Source organism: Halichoeres trimaculatus, unplaced genomic scaffold (genome assembly GCF_033239565.1).
Source record: "Halichoeres trimaculatus isolate MK-OKI-2021-1 unplaced genomic scaffold, fHalTri1.1 fHalTri1_scaffold_15, whole genome shotgun sequence".
Lineage (NCBI taxonomy): Eukaryota > Metazoa > Chordata > Actinopteri > Labriformes > Labridae > Halichoeres > Halichoeres trimaculatus.
The window spans coordinates 18,755,365-18,773,677 of record NW_027437193.1 but is presented as its reverse complement, the minus strand read 5'-3'; the positions used below and the strand labels follow the sequence as shown (position 1 = coordinate 18,773,677).

The window sequence follows — 18,313 nt, the reverse complement described above, 5'->3', positions numbered from 1 at the left end:
CGCAGAGAAATCAATAGACGTTAATTGGGACAAATTGAAAGAGCCATAAGAAGTCACGGATTACGCATCCTGAGACACACAACAGCAGACGTGTTGAGAATCAGGCTTAAGACAGATGCTGCCTAAGAGGAGCAGAGTGGACACCGTGCCATGGCCTACTGAGTCCATCCTCAGAGTTTATTAGATGTGGCAGCATGGCCTTAATGCCACTGGCGAGAGTTTGTGCTGTGTGTGTGTGTAAGCCTGACATGCTGCACGTTCGAGGGCATCAGTTATTGTTGTTTTTCCTTTGAAAGAGGAAGCTGTGTGTGTGTGTGCCAGGGGGTGTGTGGGCAGCCTGTGATGTGTTCAAGGCCACCTCTGTGACTGAGAAATTGTCAAAAAGTCAGCCATATTAATGAATGAACGATCAGTTACCCACTTCCACCTTCTTAACAAGCTCATTTCCTCCCTGAGGACAACGAAAAGTCACATTGATATGCCAATCAAAACTATTAATCAGTACTTGTTTCAGTTTTCTGTCTCTATTACTCCTCCTTCCTTCTCTCACCACCATCCATCTCCATCATATCCACCCCACCCCTCTATTTTTGCCATCTCGTCTCTTTGTTTCATCTCCCTCCCTCCTTATCTGTCTATCTCAATTATCCTCCACCCCATCATCACTGCTCTGCTCCTCCCCCCTCCACCTAACACCACCACCACCACCACCACCACGCCACTAGCTCCTCACTTTCTCTCTCTGCCCTTCCCTCCGTCTTTACTCCAACCTGTAAAAGGGTATCGAGCTCCTCTTGCCATCAGAAGCAATTCAATTAGGTCTCTTGCCTTATGAGAGTTTTTACTATCCAAATGGGCCTTGGCTGCTGCGGCTGCTGCTGCTCCAAATTCTTTGAAGAGAAGGCAGGCGAGATGGATGTTAGCATTCATTCTAGCTCGTTGTCAAGGTCCCCCCTTCTAAAAGGCAATCTTTTCACTCTAATGGATAAATTTGTTTGGATGTAGGAAGGGTGAACAGATGAGGGAGTTTGTAAATAGACTGTTTGTTTCAGTCTCTCTGGGTATTGTGGACACAATATTCACTCATGCTTGAAAATGTCTTACACGGTAGTTAGAGAAAGTGGAATATATCAGGGTTGCTTACAAATACGTGGGTGGGATTTCTGTTGTTTTAAACCATTCCTCTCAGTTTGCATATATAGGCGACACCTTTTTGTACCTTTATCCTCTCTTTCTAGTGTTCTTATGTTACAACTAACGTCGATTCAGTAGTTAAAGACTAAAAAAATTTCACTTAAGTTCTTCTGATTGGTTTGAATGTTTTATTTTGATTTGACATTGACTGTATGAAAGTCTTTGTTCTGCTTCTTGCTCCCTCTTTTTGCCCCCTTTACCCTCGGGAGACTGCTGGTATCCAGCTGTCTGTGTGTGTTGACTGCACCAGCCATCATGCTGTGACACACACACACACACACACACACACACACACACACACACACACACACACACACACACACACAAGTACATGTACACATAGCCTGTATCCCCCAAGCCCCCCTATATCTCAGACAGACGTAGGGAGGGCTCAGCATGGCGTCCAAACGACACCCAGGGCAGTGCATTGGGGAGCATCACCATGCATGTTCACATGAAGGCTGACGTGCACAAACGCACATACATGTACACACACACACAAAAAAAGAAAAGAGTTCATCTTGACATGTGCAGGAGGCATGTATGCAGACACGCATGCCTCAGTGCATCAAAAGTTGCCCATGTTCACATTCTTCTAGCCATTATTAGATCACCCTATTTGAAGATTAGAGAGAAGTCAGAAAACAAAGCATCTTCAAAGGCAGAGAGGAGGAGAGACGGGGGGAGGGGGGAGGTGGTGGGTGTGATGAAGAGTATGTGAGGGCACCCCACAAGAGAAAAGCGAATGGAGGAATGAGTGAAAAGAGGGAGGGAGTGGGGAGGAAATCTCTGCTGTGTTGTGATGCCCCAGTTGCCAATTTGGTTCTTCCGCCACTTATTTATCGTGATCAGTCGCTTTGCTTTCTCCTCAGTGGACTCTGCGCTCCCCTGGCTCCCACCTAATAATGGGCCTATTACTGGCTGAGATTGCCACTGTTTGACAGTCCCGAGCACACTCGGGTGCCTCAGACACTTATTTCCACTTAGATTCTGTGGTTACTTGGAGGTCCCACTCATGAGTGTGGCGTAGGACCGAGGTTTGAGGTTGAGTTGGCGTTGCAGTGTTTAAGGATCTGATTGTGGTTGCGTGCTCCCTGGATGTGTTTATTTAGCGGGGCTGTTACTCAGACAGTTGGTCAAGTCATAAATGTGTAAAAATAAAAAGTGATTTGTGGTTAGCAATCCACTTGAAGTTGATTTTATTTCTCACACAAATCATTTCTGAAGTCATTTATACACAAACCTGTTTATTTACTTCACTACTTTCTACTAAAGTGAGGCCACATGCACAAAAAAGATGAATTAAATTGATTTTTTTTTCACTGCTTGGATTGTTTAGACACACAGAATAAATATGTTCTTGTTCAGCTGACTGCCTGGTTGAGTCTTTCTCAGTAACAGGCTTTGGAGATGCAGGGTATGGATATTTTCGGGTTGATACTGACAGGACAGGAAAAACTTTACTTTTTGGCAGTTTTATGTTAAAGAGTTGAGTTTATGAGGACATGGTGAAAAACAAACTAACAAACAAACAAAAAAACAACAACAGAGAACATGTCTCTATGAAAATGAGCACTCTTGCTCATGAAATAATGTCTTTTTCACGTTTGCGTCTTCATCCAGTGACTTTGCCATCAATCTGAGCGTACTCACTGGACTACAGCCAGAGGTCTGTATGATGTGATAAAACATTATGTCATTGGCCATTTTGTAGAGCAGACAGTGACTGTATGTAAAAATCACATTATTCAGGGACAGTTGAGACATAAAATAGCAGTGACTTATAGCGATGTTGCAGAGAACTGTTAGCTTGTGAAATCCTCAGTCTTCATCTTCAGGACGAAGTATTCAAAAGCTTTGAATTAAGTGATTCTGACATTAATTGCTTTAACTTCTTGGTTGTTTCTGGTAATTTTTCTGCAGCTCTGAAATCAGCTATTTGATTGAATTAATGCCAATGTGGCTGTTTAGCATCCCTTCAATAAATCTATGATATGATAAGAACTTTTCAGGGTACTTTTAGGGCCTGTGTTGAAACTTGAGACCTTTTTCCCATCTTTGGTCAGCTTGTTGTACACGGTTTGCAGATTGCACTTCTTTTATCCTCCTGAAACTGAAAAAAAAACACACACTCACACTCTCAATAGCTTGTTGATTGCCCCTCCTTGTTCCCTGCACACAACACTTTCTGTCTTGGAAGATGTAGTTTTGTTTATATGCAAATAAAAACTTATATCGTCGGTCTCTACCAGATAAAACTGTATTATTGGAATGATAAAACTACACCCTCAGTGTCTCAGCAAAAGTAAACAGAGTAGGAAATGGAGCTTTTCAAATTTTTTGTCATTGAATGTGTTTTTTCCCCCTACTATTTTCACCAAGGGGAACCTAAATCAAATCTAGGGAGGGTCTGTCAAAAAAACAAGAAGTCACTGCTAACTATTTGCAAAAAAAGCTCCCCACTACAGACATAAAGAGGCAGAGTTACAGAGTTTCATTTAACTACAGTGTAAAGTTGTAAATATGAAAATTAGATATCTTATTCGTGTGTTTATCCCCCTCAAATTAATCGGTGCATGTCTAATATATATATATATATATATATATATATATATATATATATATATATTAGACATGCACCGATTGATTTGAGGGGGATCGGTGATCAGGGAGCAGGGATCTTTTATATTTGTAATTTGTTTATGGAAGTTTTTTGTTATTGAATGAAAACAAGCAAAGAGCTTCTACATACTCCTCAGCCACTGCTGGATTTACATATCACATTACAACCAGGGGCTAAGCAAACTATTGAAAAATACGTTTTTAAGATAATATAATAATCTCATGAACTATTTAACTTTGTTATTAGTATTATTATTATACAGTTATCCAAAAACCATAGCCAATCCCTATGTATTATCTCTTTTTTTAAAACTTCCAGAAAAAAAGATGCTGAACACTAACTGGAGGCTATTTATTTCTTTTTCAAATGGATAACAGCCAATGGTCCAGATAGGCTAAGTGATGAAGTCCTGTGCTCACATGTATGTTTGCTTAAGTCCTTGAAGCCAGCATCTAAGGTGTGACCCTAACTTTTTGCTTTTTACCTTCTTCTTTCTCTATTTACTGTCCTATTTCTCTATAAAGCAAAACAGACTTAAAATGCACTTCAAAAGTTACATCATTTACAGGTAATGGGTCCATCTGAGAAGATCTCTTTATAAAGATTGAAGTGCATTCTGGAAATTTTTAGGTTCATGACACACACACAGAGAGCTGCATTTGCTTGCTATCATATCATTTCACAACTTTTTTTCAAGCAAAATGACAAACATTTATTCCTTTTGCTTCATTAAACATGATCATTTTCTGCTTCTCTCTGGCCTTTCATTCTACATGAAAAGTCTCTGGATCTTTCTGTCCCCACGACACAAAAGAAGCAATGTGAAGACATCGCTTTGTGCTCTGGGAACATGTCATGAGCATTTTTCACATTTTTGACATTTTAAAGGCTGAAAAGATTCATGGGTTCATTGTGAAAAAGCAGAGTAATGGCTGATAAAGCTGAAAGCTGGTTACAGCTCTGCATTAGAGCTAAAAAAAGACTGTAAGCTGAAGGAGTGGTCTATTAAAGCTGTACCACTACATTTTGAACTTCTAAATATACTCTTGATAAACTCTGACACCATGTTGTGATCCCATGGACTCTACTCCTGCCTTTCCTGTACATTACACAGCGAGTCTTCCGTGAGGTCTTTATGGATCTCTTCAGTGCTTTAATCGACAGACTGCAGAGCCCTCCTGAGATGCACTTGTGTTTGTATACAATGTGGTGTAGATAGAATCGGTTTGACTTCAAATTTGCTGAAGTTGTTTGTTAATTAAGTGCTTATTGTGGATGCATGTACTGGCTAACTCAGTGTTACTGAACCTTATCACTCTTGTAATTATTAAATTGCTGCTGTTATTTCAGAAATCGTCTGGCCTGAACAACATCACTTTGATGCTTAACAGATCAAACCCCAGATCCCTGTGTGTAATGCAGTGGTGTTTCATCGAGCACACACAGTTAAAATTCTCATTATAGACCTTTGATATCAGAGTGGCACAGAATTTTTCCACATCGCGTTGAGTTACTCAACGTGAGTAGTTCTTATCAGCCTGTAAAAACACTTTCATGCTTTCTGGGCAGGGAGCTCCTCAAATGTCCCTGATGATGTAATCCTGGTTGTTATCTTAGCCTGTTTGCAGACTCGGAATATTAAATCAGTGTTTCCCATTAATTAATGAGACTGTGGCGGCCCGCCACAGTCTCATTTGGCCCCGCCACAGTCTCATATGGAGACAAAAATACGATCCGTCACTCTGTCAGACCATTACACAGCTGTACTTTCCTACCGCACGTAAACAAGAGAACAAGAGTGCGCGCGCACTGGTCACACTCGTAGACGTCACTCTTTACCTGTTACGTTTGGCGCGAACCAGATTCCAGCGAAGTTAGAGCGAGGCGTCTGACTCTGAGGTACGTGCAACTTCTTTTTTGGGCATTAGCGGCCATGCTAACTGCGGCCGTGGACACGGTATCTCACTGCGCTGTCTGCCCCCCTTCTTGGGAAGAGGAATGGCTGCACCGCGCACGTCTCTGTTCAAGAGTTTCATTATCACAGCGCATTCAGAGTCAGTGTCAGGCACACAGTACAATTACCTGTACGATACCAACGAGCTGACGCGGGTTATTATTTCATAGTCTCCTCTCCTGGGGCCTACATTTATTACAGCGAAGTCCTCTTAAGTTTCACTTACGACGAAAAGGCAAAACGTGGATACGACCAACATTCTTTTCAGATCTATCAAACTCTGCATACACACGGCTGCACGCTATTCCCCGTGATAAATCACACCGCGACGAGAAAAGCTTGAATGTGGTGAGCACGCCTCCTTTCCCACCTTCAGCGTGCCCGAACGTAACCATATATGGTCAATGCAAATCAGTACGTGCATATTAAGTAGCCATGTGCTACTGCGATTTTTGTACTGACGTCAGCGTAAGACGGTGAACACCACAGACGGAGAGAGCATGGAGGAAGATGAATTTCTCTCAAAGCCAGATACACAGAAATATCAGGAAATATCAGTCAGAAAATGATCTTGCATTGATTTAGGCTTCATTTTGTGATGAAGTGGGCCTCAGCAAATTTAGGAATCTTTATTTATTTAGACTATTTTCTGCAGTCACTATAGAAAAAAAAAACAGAATGAAAACAACACTGCCAAATCCAAATAAGGGAGCAGAGTGAAGGAGAATCATAATCTGACCCTTTATCCCAAAAAATATTTTTTTAAGATGTTAAAACAATATAAAGGGTTTCTACTTTGCTTCCCTTTCACCTACTCACATCCTGGTGCTCTCTTTTCTTCATCAGCTTCAAACACACACCTCGTTAACTCAGGTGAGAGAATAAGGGTAGGCTACAGTCTCAGTAGCCTGATAACGGATCACAGATCATGGAAATAGTGTAAATAACCTGTTGTTGAAATGTTGTTCAGTAAATTGTTCAAAATATTGTGAGAGAGTGAGTTTTTGGTTTTGTTTCTGAATCAAATTGAAAATATTTCTGATATGCCTTTGTAAGTTCTTATTTATCAGTGTACGTTCATGTCCATGGTCCCACACTGCACTTACTGTAAGGGCGATACATCGCGCTTAAAAACGTACACACACATTAAAACCGCCGAGGGTCAGAGACTCCCCAACCACAGTCTCCTAAAATCCTGTGGGAAACACTGTAAATGAAAGCGTGCCTGACAAATAGGGGCTCAGAGAGTAAAAGACAAGAGCATAAATCCATGGAAGTAGAAGGACTGGACGAGTGTTAGCTGTTTATTTCTGTGAAAGCAGCTTAGTGCTACATCTGTCTGAAACACTTTGAATAAATTACCTGGATCCAACAGACAGCTTGTGCACGATTCAGCCTCACAGTGCAGGAGTAATAGTTTCTTTTAACCCCATTTTCTGAGCCTGGTGATGATTAAAGCAAAGGACCACATTTTGATGTTTTTTATCTCATGTTTTAAAAAAAAAAAAAAGTCATTGCTCATTTTATTTTGGTTATCATTAATTCTACCATCTGTGCCACTGATTCAAAGTAATCACCATTTTAAAACATTAGTGAAGAATTTATGTCTTTATTTGAGATTTTTGTGCTCTGTTTTGAGGCTTTTAAGTCTTTATTGTGAGGACAAGAACAGTAGGTAGAGCAGGAAAACCATAAAAGCTTTCTTTCATGAAAACTTAAATTTGCTGTAGGCTGATCCTTGGGCTCACTAGCTTGCTATCATTAAACTGATGCATCACAAAAGACAAGTTTATCAGCTGCTATAGCCAGTGAATGTTACATGAATAACAAAAAGCTGATATTTGTCAGCGTGGAAGATAAATGTGGAAAACAATATTCAGTTCATTATACTCTTGCATCATTAGTTTAAAGATATTTATTAAAAGAAGAGTCACTCAACTGTTTGTACCAGGATAAAATGAATCATCCCTTTGTAAAGAAAATTCTCTTTAAAGGGACTGTGAGAAGTTTCTAAGTGGTCTTGAAAAATCCTCGCTTCTAGATATATGCCTGATCATAACTTAAATTAAGATTTTCAGCACCAATATAGGTTATATTCTGAATGCTATTTCTCAGCTTCCTGGTTGGGTTGAATAGGACTGATTTAAGGCTCTAGTATCCGTGACATCACCATGCTGGCAGACGAGGTTTAGCAGTGAAGAAAAATCTGTGTTTTTTTAAGCTGAAAAGTATTTCTTGGAATAATTTTGAAGTAATAGAATAGAATAGAATAGAATAGAATAGAATAGAATAGAATAGAACAGAACGTTGTCATTGTAAGAAGTACAACAAAATTGAAGTCACAGCAGCAATCAAGAAAACAAAAGTAAGAAAGTGTGTAGAAAGTGCAAAAATGTCCATAAGAAAATAGATGATTACAGCTTGTCCATCATTGTCCAGTTCAGCCAGCCTCCACCTCCACAGGGTCCAGGACTGAGCTTCTTCAGTCATGCCCCATCTCTGTCTCCTAGATCCTGTCTGTTCACAGCAGGTGAAGCTCTTTCTGTGTGGTGTTGGTGTCCGATGTTAGCTTCGTTAGCCATGTCTGTGAATAGCATGATGCTACTCTACCCTCTGGTATTCCCTCTGTTGCTGCGTTAGCACAGCTAGCTCGACCATCTTATTGGAGATAGATCTTACATTCCCAATAATGATGGATGGAAGGACAGGTCCATGTTGTCACTTCATAGCTCACACCTGAGAACCAGCACGTCGTCCTCACCTCCTTCAGGCCTTACATGCTTCAGGCTGCTAACAGCTGAGTTCATATGTTAACAATGCAGCCATGGTTACATGTAGGATCACCAGACAAACACAGGAGAAAAAGTGGGAAAAAAAAACAGAAGCCACAAAAAGTTTGGTGTCCATGACCGACAAATGAGCCATACAAAGTAATGCTTCAGTCCAAATACAAAGATGACACAAAAGAGACGGAAAAAATTACAAGAAACGGACAAAGAAGAGAGAGCTGCTGCAAAAGGCAGCCATAGCCAACAGGGCGGCGCCTAGCAATGTCCTGGTGGACACTGGAGCTGGACTGTAAAAAAGAAAAAGGCCATATCAGAGTAGAAGACAACTAAACAGGAGAGAGATAGAGCATGGACTAAAACACGGGTTGAGCTATTTGTGATAATGTTCATTTCAATCCACATGCAGCAGTTATTCTGCAGTGGTCTGTTCAAACTTTAGAGTCTTTAAATAAAATGAAGAGTGAGGTTACGATAGCTCTGCTTGGTGAGGTTGGAGTTGATAGTGACTGGTAGGTCATACTGGGGTTCATTAATGTTACATGTGATGGGCAAGTCTCACCAGCTTGGTTACTAAATGACAATCAAAATCTCAAATTAAAAAATGAGTTATACAAAAAAAATGTAACATAAACATTAATACAGTCTTTATGAGTCAGATTCCTCCTCTTCCTCCCTATTTTTCCAGCTCTATTGTATTTGGTGCTTGAGTTTGAGTCCAGATCCGAGTCATTGGCGCTCTTGTCTAAGGCAATTAACAAGTCCTTAAAAATCAGGATTCAAGTTGGACTCCCTTATATCGCTTACCTTTAAATATTCAACTGAAACAGCACGTTACTTTGTTGTGACTTTATTACCTCCGCCAAGGAGGTTATGTTTTTGGTAGAGTTTGTCTGCTTGTCTGTGAACAACATAACTCAAAAAGTAACAAATGGATCATGATGAAATTGTTATGAAATGTTCAAAATAGGATAAGGAAAAAGTGATTACATTTTGGAGGTGATCTGGATCACTTTCTGGATCCAGGATTTTTTTTACAGGATTCTTCATCATTGTGACATAGAGCCCTTTTCACCATATGTGTATATAACTTCACGGTAAATGATCGATTGCTTTGCAAAATAATACAAGACAAGGTCACAATGATTTCTGACACATGTAAAAGTACGATCTAGATCCTGGCAATATTCTGGATACTAAGATCCGGAAAATGAAATCTGTACTGGGTCATCATAATTTTCAACACTGTCAGGTAACAAATTACCGTACAAACCAGCAACTAACACTTACTGGACAACTTACCAACAACTTACACCAAATTGTAGCAGACAGTCTGCTGAAAAAGAGTATAACATTAAAGTAGGACTTATGTGTTGCATGACAATCATAATATGCTTGGTGGAGGTCTGCGCTCTCTGAGTGCTTTTCTCATCTGTAAAAGTTTTCTCGTAAGATATGTTTAAGGTAACAGTTTGATATTTGTGCTTCTTTTAGTTCTCTAGTTCGGTTACTGATTTCTTTTCAGTCGTGAGTCATGTCTGACAAATTCCTCTACAACTAAAGATTAAAGAATTACTTATCAGGTGGTCTGGCGAGGATCCTTTGGAAATATTTTTTTTTTAAAGCACAAAGAGATCCATACTCGCAGGCAATTTAGGACAGAGTTGAGCTCCTAGCAGAGTCAGTCACAGCCCAGATAGCTCTTTCTGGAATTCATCATTTAGCCAACGCATAAAGACACCAGGACGAGGAGATCAGGGAAAAGAAGATGTTGTTACTCTCAAGGTCCTGAGTTTTTATTCACAGCGGGGATTTGCAGTCATCTTTGTGCCTTTTTTAGACAGCTGAGCCTGCAGGACAATGAATACATGATCACAGAACTCAAATTGGGCCAATTTTGAACCCTCCTTTAAACTACTTGTTTTGCAAGCAACACAAATCAGGCTTGGTTGTAAACAAAGTCAAGAGCATAACACGCTCACTGACTTACGTAACCAAATTGTGCATTTGAAATGGTGAAAGTGGGCCTTGCTTTCAGCTCAGATGACACTTTGTCGCAGAGAGACTCCAGCTGTGCGTTGGACTGTGATAAAAAGCCCGACACAAAGCAGCAAGGCAAAGACGGATCGTGCTAGCAGCAAAATCTGCAATTCTTTCAGCCTCTAAACAACACTTCCATTTTTTGGGGTAATACGCTTGCGTAATGGCTAACATTACCACTGCATCATCTACTGTTTTCCTTTCATGGCTCTTTGCTGTTAGAAACTCGGCTCTCTGCGAGCGTCTGGGATTTAGCATCTGATGGTGCGTGGCGAAAGCTCTGTGCTGTAATTAGGAGTGTGCTTTCTTTTGATTATCATAACACATGTTGGTAGCCTATGGCGGAGAGGCTCTGAAGTGTGACTGCTGACCTTCCTTCTTCCTCCATGAGTGGAGTGAAGTGTGTGTGTGGGTTGGTGTGTGTGTGTGTTTCAGCTCAAAGTATCTGTGCCTCTGTTTTATCTCTCCTCCCTACTCATTTTCTCTCTTCCTCTGCTCGCGCTCATTGTCCTCATCCTCCCGCATCATCTACTCTCCCTCTCTCCTCTTCTCTGCCCTTATCCATTTTGCCCTCTCCCTCATCCCTTCTCAACATCCCCCACTCTCACATTTGCTTACTATGTGACACTTTCTCCTCTTTCTCCATCTCGGCCCTTACAACCGCTCTTCAACCTCCATTTCTCTTCTCCTTCCCATCTCCTTCTCCCGTCTCGATTAGAGCCCTGCGACCCCTTCCCATTATCTGCCTCTTTCTCTTCGTCCTTTTCTCTTCATTTAAGAGCTCCTTTGGGTATCAGACAGCTCTCTGTGCCATCTCTTTGATTTAGAGGCGTTGGATTTGGTTTTTATGAGAAAATCTGGAACAAGATGTGGTTCTGAGCTCTCTATTCTTTCTTCCATTCCTCCCTCCTTCTCTCCCTCCCTTTCAGCCACTCTGAAGTCCACTTATAGACCAAGACCTGAGGCATCTGTGCTTTCAGACCCCTGTCTGTCACTCACAGGCACACACACACACACACACACACACACACACACACACACACACACACACACACACACACACACACACACACACACACACACTTGTATGCACATAAGCTGACAGATTGACTGATGGCAGGGTTGTGTTCTTGTGATGCTGGGTTAACTTGAATGATGGTAGCTGAGTGTTTGAGAGAGTGTGTGTGCGTGTGTGTGTGTGTGTGTGCATGTGTAGGTGTGTGTGAGAAGAGACAACCAGAGAGACGGGGGAACAGGAGGGTGTAGTCTAAAGCCAGCTTAGCAAACCATTGAGCTTCATCATAAATGCATAAACTGAATGTTTGTATGTGTTGTGCTAGCATGTCCAACTTATGCTAACATATGTATGGGAATGTTTCTGAATTTTTACTGTCAAACAATTGTGTGTGTGCGTGTGTGTGTGTGTGTGTGTGTGTGTGTGTGTGTGTGTGTGTGTGTGTGTGTGTGTGTGTGTGTGTGTGTGTGTGTGTGTGTTCAAAATGCCCTTGTGGTTGAGCCAGAAATACCGCAGGCGACCAAATCTGGCACTGATCCTTGGCTTGTTCCCTCTAAGGCAGCACTACACACACACATACACACACATCTCAGAAACACACACTTTGATTTGCACCATCTCGTTTGAAGTGCAAGACCCAGCGCCTGGCAGCTTATGATTAATATAAGCCCCCGCCCTCTGCCCCTTTCATCCAGGCGAGCATGCAAACACACTCAGACCCACAAAGAGATACATTTGTTGCTCTCATGCATGTTCTATACTGTACGCAGACTCCCTCTGTGTGACACACACTCCACTCTGCCTTCCAGGGTTAAACAGCTGGTTGGCTCTTTGAACTAGAGCTTCTGACAATCTGCAGCAGCAGCAGCAAGGGCACCTCTGTAGCCCCACATCCTATCATCTTCTTCCCAGTCCATTCCTCTCCTCACTTCCTCAATTCCTCCTTCCCTCCTTCCTTCCTTCCTTTCTCTGATCGTCACCTGTTGTGTCCTCAGCCGACCCGGTCAGAGAATTCAACCATCTCATCTCTGAGGATTTGCTGGGGGGAAATTGAATCTTAAGGGACTTTTAAGATTTTTGATTGATCCTTGGAGGGAGACGTTCCCAGAATTTCACATGTGGGGAAAAATGTGGTTACAGCTAGAGCTACGGCTATTTGTGCAGATTAAGATCAAGAGCTGGATGATTTATCACGATGGTGTAATGCTTCTGTGGTTTGTTTACTCATGAAAAAACTTTTGTTCATTACACACATTTTAGAAGGATGAGTTATGTGCAGCGCTTGAGTCAGGAATGTCTAGACAAGTAGGAAATATTTTACTTTGTGAGTAACTGGTTATTTATAAAGTTATTAAGATAAAAAGCTCTGCATAAATAGGGTACTGCTAACTTTAACTTTGACACTTAATGGCTGTTTGCCTGGTGGCTGACAGTCTACCTGAACTCCACATCATAGCCTCATGTCACGGCTAAATCACAGCAGATCAGTCTCAGGTCTGTCACAGCCCAGGATCTGATAGGTTTTAATTAAAGTTAATGTGGGAACTAACACTGGCTCCGCTCCATTACATTCCAGCAGCATATCTGCATACCTGATCCAGGTAGCAACCCTCTGGATCAGACATGGAAGACTTTTTTATTTTTTGTGGATGCTGGAGCAGTAATGTGTCAATTTGCACAAAGTAGATTGAGCAGGACAGGAAGTCAGGCACTGAAACAACATTGATACATTTGGTTGATTTTTAAATAAATCACATTGTGTTGTTGCCAGATCATATTTAACTTAACTTTAACTACAACAGTTAACAGACATAATAAGCGGATATTTTTTTAGCTATCAGGATGCATTGTTTCTGTCTGTATTTTGCATCCTTTTCTGTTGTTAAGAACGCTGCTCTGATCTGCCTTTGACCTGAAAATTAGCCTTTTGGCTAATTGACATATTTTCATGGATGCTGAGCTGAAGTGTTCAATAATATGCACTATTTCTTTAAATTAAATAAAAATGGATAAACTAAATAAATAAGCTAGAAGAGCAGTCAGAGAGCGTAGACCTCCGCCAAGCATAGCCTACTTTAATGTTATACTCCCTTCCAGCAGGCTATCTGCTACAATTTGGTGTTAATTGCAGGTTTGTACTAGAGTAGCTGGTTTAGAGAAGCAAAAGCAAAGGAGAGGAGACAGAACAGACACAGTTCTGGCTTGTGTCTGGCGTGAGGTTTAAAGAAAGTTAGGTTGAGTCAGCATTCCTATTATGGTGACCACTGTCAATCGGCTTTTAAACTCTGCTTCAGAAAGCAGTGAATCATGTTACTAAGACTACAACCATGTTTGTAAAGTCTGTGGTGCGATCAGTCTTGTGATGGATCTCCATTAAACACAATCTTAACATTAATCTTTAATGAACATCTGGAAGTAGAAAAAACAACAATCACTGATGCCTTTTTAAATGTTTTTTGACCAAAAACTGCTGATCAGTCTGAACGTGGATCTGGCCTAGTGTTTACTGTTTGTTTATATTAGCTGTCTGTACCTGGATGCTTTCTACAACATGACAACAAAGAGATTAAAATGGCTAACACTGGATCAGTTATCACCTGACCAACTCCTCAGTCTGAGAACGGCATGAAATTCAATTACTCCATTTATCTTGAAGCACCTGTGAGTACGACTTCATGTTTGTGCTTATTTTAAAACCCTGCAGACAGTTGCAGACAGCTTATCTTATCTCTTTGCTGGCTTGTCATGCACATGCGTTGGAAGAGAATATTGGCAACAGATCTCGTCCCGTTTTACTGCCATTCAGTGTGTTTACATGCATGCAATGGTCCTACGGAGGTCATAGCTGCATTGTAAAGTCACAGGGGGGATCTAGTTTTGTCTGCGAGTACATGCAGAAAAGAGAATCAGACGTCTCACTCCGCTTCCATAGGCCTGCATGTGGAACTATTTCTGGTTCACCTGAAGAACGAAAGCAACATTCTAACAACGAAGGCCGAGATGGATGCAGCTGCAGCTCTTTATGTTTCTTACAATCCATGTGCATTAATTCAATTACGAAGATAGGCTGTTTCCTCCTCACTTCAAAAATGAGACTTGTTGCTCTCTGTTGCCATGGTGTTTTTTATGTTGTGCTGAATTTCAGCAACCCTATTTATCATAATCATTTAATTCCTCTTCCTGTGAAGGTTTTCTTACGCTGAACACTGAGACTTGTCAAGTCCTGCTGAGTCCAACTGCAGTCCGATAGAGTATATATTTACTTTGCATCGGATAGCAGTTGCGTTATCTGTGTGTTGATCGAGCTATGCTCAGTCTGTTCTTGGTCTAACTAAGCTGTTTACATGCATCTTAATAATCTGATCTTGCACTGGCTAAGCTCATAGTCCTATTTCTTGAGCTGCATGAAAACATACTGATTGTGAATAGCTACATTCTCGTGAGATGCCCCCTAATGGTTCAAAGATGTATCAACAGGAGTGGCCAAGGGTGGCATGGCTCCCCTTGAAACTGACTCAATCAAAAAGTCTGGACACCCCCCTGCTTAGCTGCGGTTCCACTGCCCCTCCACTACCCCTCCACCTATTTAGTTTGGCTTTCTATCTAAATACAGCTATACAAATCCAACATAAAGTGAAATCTTTGAACATGTTGTGAAGGCATACACAGGTTCAGATCTGTCAAGTATGAATTCAGACTCAGTAATAGTTGCATTCAAACATGCTGATTACTTGAATCACTGTAGTTACAAACATATCACATACTTCATGCATAATAATAGACATTTGTGTGAATGAAACATTGGCTTATATTAGAGACGAGGGGGTGAAAGAGGCTTGTATTAAGACATCATGAAAGCAGACGTTGCTGCCATGACCCTTTGTCTGATGTTCCACTTATTTCGAAATGATATCCTGTATTTTCTTCTACTCCATCCAAGTAAGCAAAAAATAACTGTGTGAGTATTGATTGTCTCTAACGATACTTCAGTGGTCTGTAAATGATATATACCACGAGAGCAAGAACATGCAAGAGGCCGTGTTTAGCAGCAGAGGATCAAACAGCCCCCCCCCGTCAGAGAACCTGCATTATTGATGCCTCTGTTTACATGATGAGACCTTCTGTCAACATTTGAAGAGAGGAGATGCTTCTGTCGTTCATTTTTCTCATAAAATATATCTTCCTGAACCCTCTTTCTTTGTGCCTCAAGGTCCCATCACACATCCCCCGCTCCTTTCTAGTTTTATATAAGAGAGTTTTCAAACTTGTCAAAGAGCTGTGATTGGACTAACAATCCTCAGCAAAGGCCCTTCCACCAGCTTAGCGTGGGGATTTTTTTCTCTTTTGGTGGTGGTATCATTCTGTCTCTTCGTTTTTAGTCACTTGTTTTCATTCCTCTCCCTCTCCCCTGTCGTTTCTCGGCGGGAGTCTGTTATGGATGTCTGTATAGTTAAGACACAGGGTTGATCCGGGAGGCCGGCTTCGCCAGGAGTTGCTGAAGTATCCGAGGACTTGATTATCAGGAGGGAAATCTGGTGTCTCTGTCCTTCCATCGCCTCCTCTATCACTCCCTCTTCCCCTCTCTCTTTCTCTCTTTGAACGTTTCGCTTTCTTTCTTCCTCTCGACGCCACTCAGCGGGGCGCCATTAACCATTCAGTGCAGGGAGGCCTTGAGGAATTGAAAGCGACAGAGCAGAAAAAGAATAGAAAAACTGAAACGGGGAAAGGAGACAGGGGAATTGAGAGAAGGCAGGGGGAAGGAGGGAGGAGGGTTAGGGGCAGGAGGAGGTGGAGAGAGGTGTTAGGGCGGGAGCAGACCAGACAGGGCACCGTGGCTCGTAGGAGATGTGAGGGGGATTAGGGATTAAGTAAGAAGATGGGAAAATGAACAGATTTCCATGGAGATGGAGAGAGAAATCAAGGGAATGACAGGATGCAAGGATGGGAATTACGGGCGGGAGAGAGTGGGAATTTAGAAGCCGGCTGAAAAAGAGCAAAAGAAAGTGTGGCCAAGATTTAACGAAAGAGGTGGGGAGGGATAGAGATGCACAATGAGTGCATGAGGTATGCTAATTATAGATTTCTGAATTATGAATGAGATTTATTACATGATGATTTGAATTTATTCATTTTTTCTCTCACCTCATCCCAAACACTTTTAAATGGAAATTCCTTTCTTTTGAAAAACACACGCTCCTCTTTTTTTCTTCCCTTCCTGACGTCTTTGTTCTCTCCCTCCAGTTATGTCACAGCTAGTTTCCTCCCCGACACAACGAAGCATCTGTTGAATAAGTGCCACTTTGTTCCATCAACACAACTTGGCACCACAGTGAACTGGATTGTCATATGACTCTGCATCTCACCATCATATCTCTTTCTCTCAAACACACACACACACACACACCCAATGTGCTATCATCATTAGCTTGCTAATGTCTGGAGTGCTTAGCATGACTTACGAGCTGCTAGGAAGAGCCGCAGAGATGATTTGCTCTCTTTATGGGGTGTTTGTGCCGTGCTATTTTTTGCTGCGATTAGCATTTTGCATTTCCTGCTCTGTGACAGAAAATGAATGTGTTCTCCCCTCAGGTCCTGGCAACATGGAGGCTGTATCTCTTTGCTGTCAAAGTGCCCACCAAGGTAAATGTTCCCTGCTCTCAGTGGAATTTTATGGCTTTCACTTGCCAGCCTTGATCTCATGGTAATTCGCAAGAGATGTGACAAAGAAAGTAGCAGAGTTTCAGAGCAGAGGAGGACAGATAACGATGATGACTGCAGTGATGTTTTAGAGTGATAGGAGTGATGACAACGATTACAATGGAGACGACAAGGTGGCAAGGGGGATGAAGTTAGAGAAGCAACTGTTTGACTTTTTGGGGAATATACTTGTTCCTGCTCTTGACAAAAGTTTGAAACAAAAATCAAATCCACTGTAATCGTTTTAAATGACACAACAGGCACCACCTGGTCAGCTTACTTGATCTTTAAACTTGTTTGAGACACAAATAATTTACCAGTCTTTATGAGAAGATATTTTTTCAAAAACTCTCTTATAAAAGACATTCTTTCCAAAAGGTTATCATTGGTGTTAATAGCACGACACTTGTATGTAACTGCAGTCACATCACCATGAATGAACATTAAAGATAATTATTCTAGGGCAGTTTACATACAGGGCAATGCTTACCCCATATTATTTAAAAGGATTTTAACATACATCCAAAAAATATGAACCACTCTGTGCTGTAAATCAATACATTTTCTTTCTTTCTTGACAAAAAGCAGGTTTGTATAGAGACAGGCCTCAAACTCTCTCTGCATAACATGTGTTACTGTAAATATTGTACTAAAAAGAAAGGCCTCATTTTTTATACACTTAAATGAGCAGAACATTTGCAAAATTACAAAAACCAAACAAAACACCTTATTCACTGACAAACAGCTACGCTCAGAGTTTTCTGTCAGCAGAGGGTTGGTGGTAAATGTACCAAAGTCATTATGAGCATATTAAGACTCACCGTTAGTCATAACATTTCTACTTCTAGATCACCCAGTATGTCTTGACAATGCTAAAACAGCCCAGGGTTAAATCAGTCTTGGGCTGTCTGTGACTGAACCTCTGCACTAACAGGTTAGGATGGGTATCTTTCACATTTGAAAAGATACGGTACCAAGGCACGGTACCTGGCCCCTTATTGGTA

General features: G+C 41.4%; 1 protein-coding gene across 4 annotated transcripts in view; it reads left to right on the top strand.

The window, feature by feature from the left end:
* The window catches only part of carmil3 (capping protein regulator and myosin 1 linker 3), a 127,177-nt gene that overhangs the window by 6,359 nt on the left and 102,505 nt on the right, over positions 1–18,313 (top strand). For all 4 annotated transcript variants that reach the window (XM_074688377.1, XM_074688378.1, XM_074688375.1 and 1 more), the window contains exon 3: positions 17,202–17,252. In XM_074688377.1, coding sequence (XP_074544478.1) covers positions 17,202–17,252 — 51 coding nt within the window. The remainder of the gene's footprint in view (positions 1–17,201; positions 17,253–18,313) is intronic.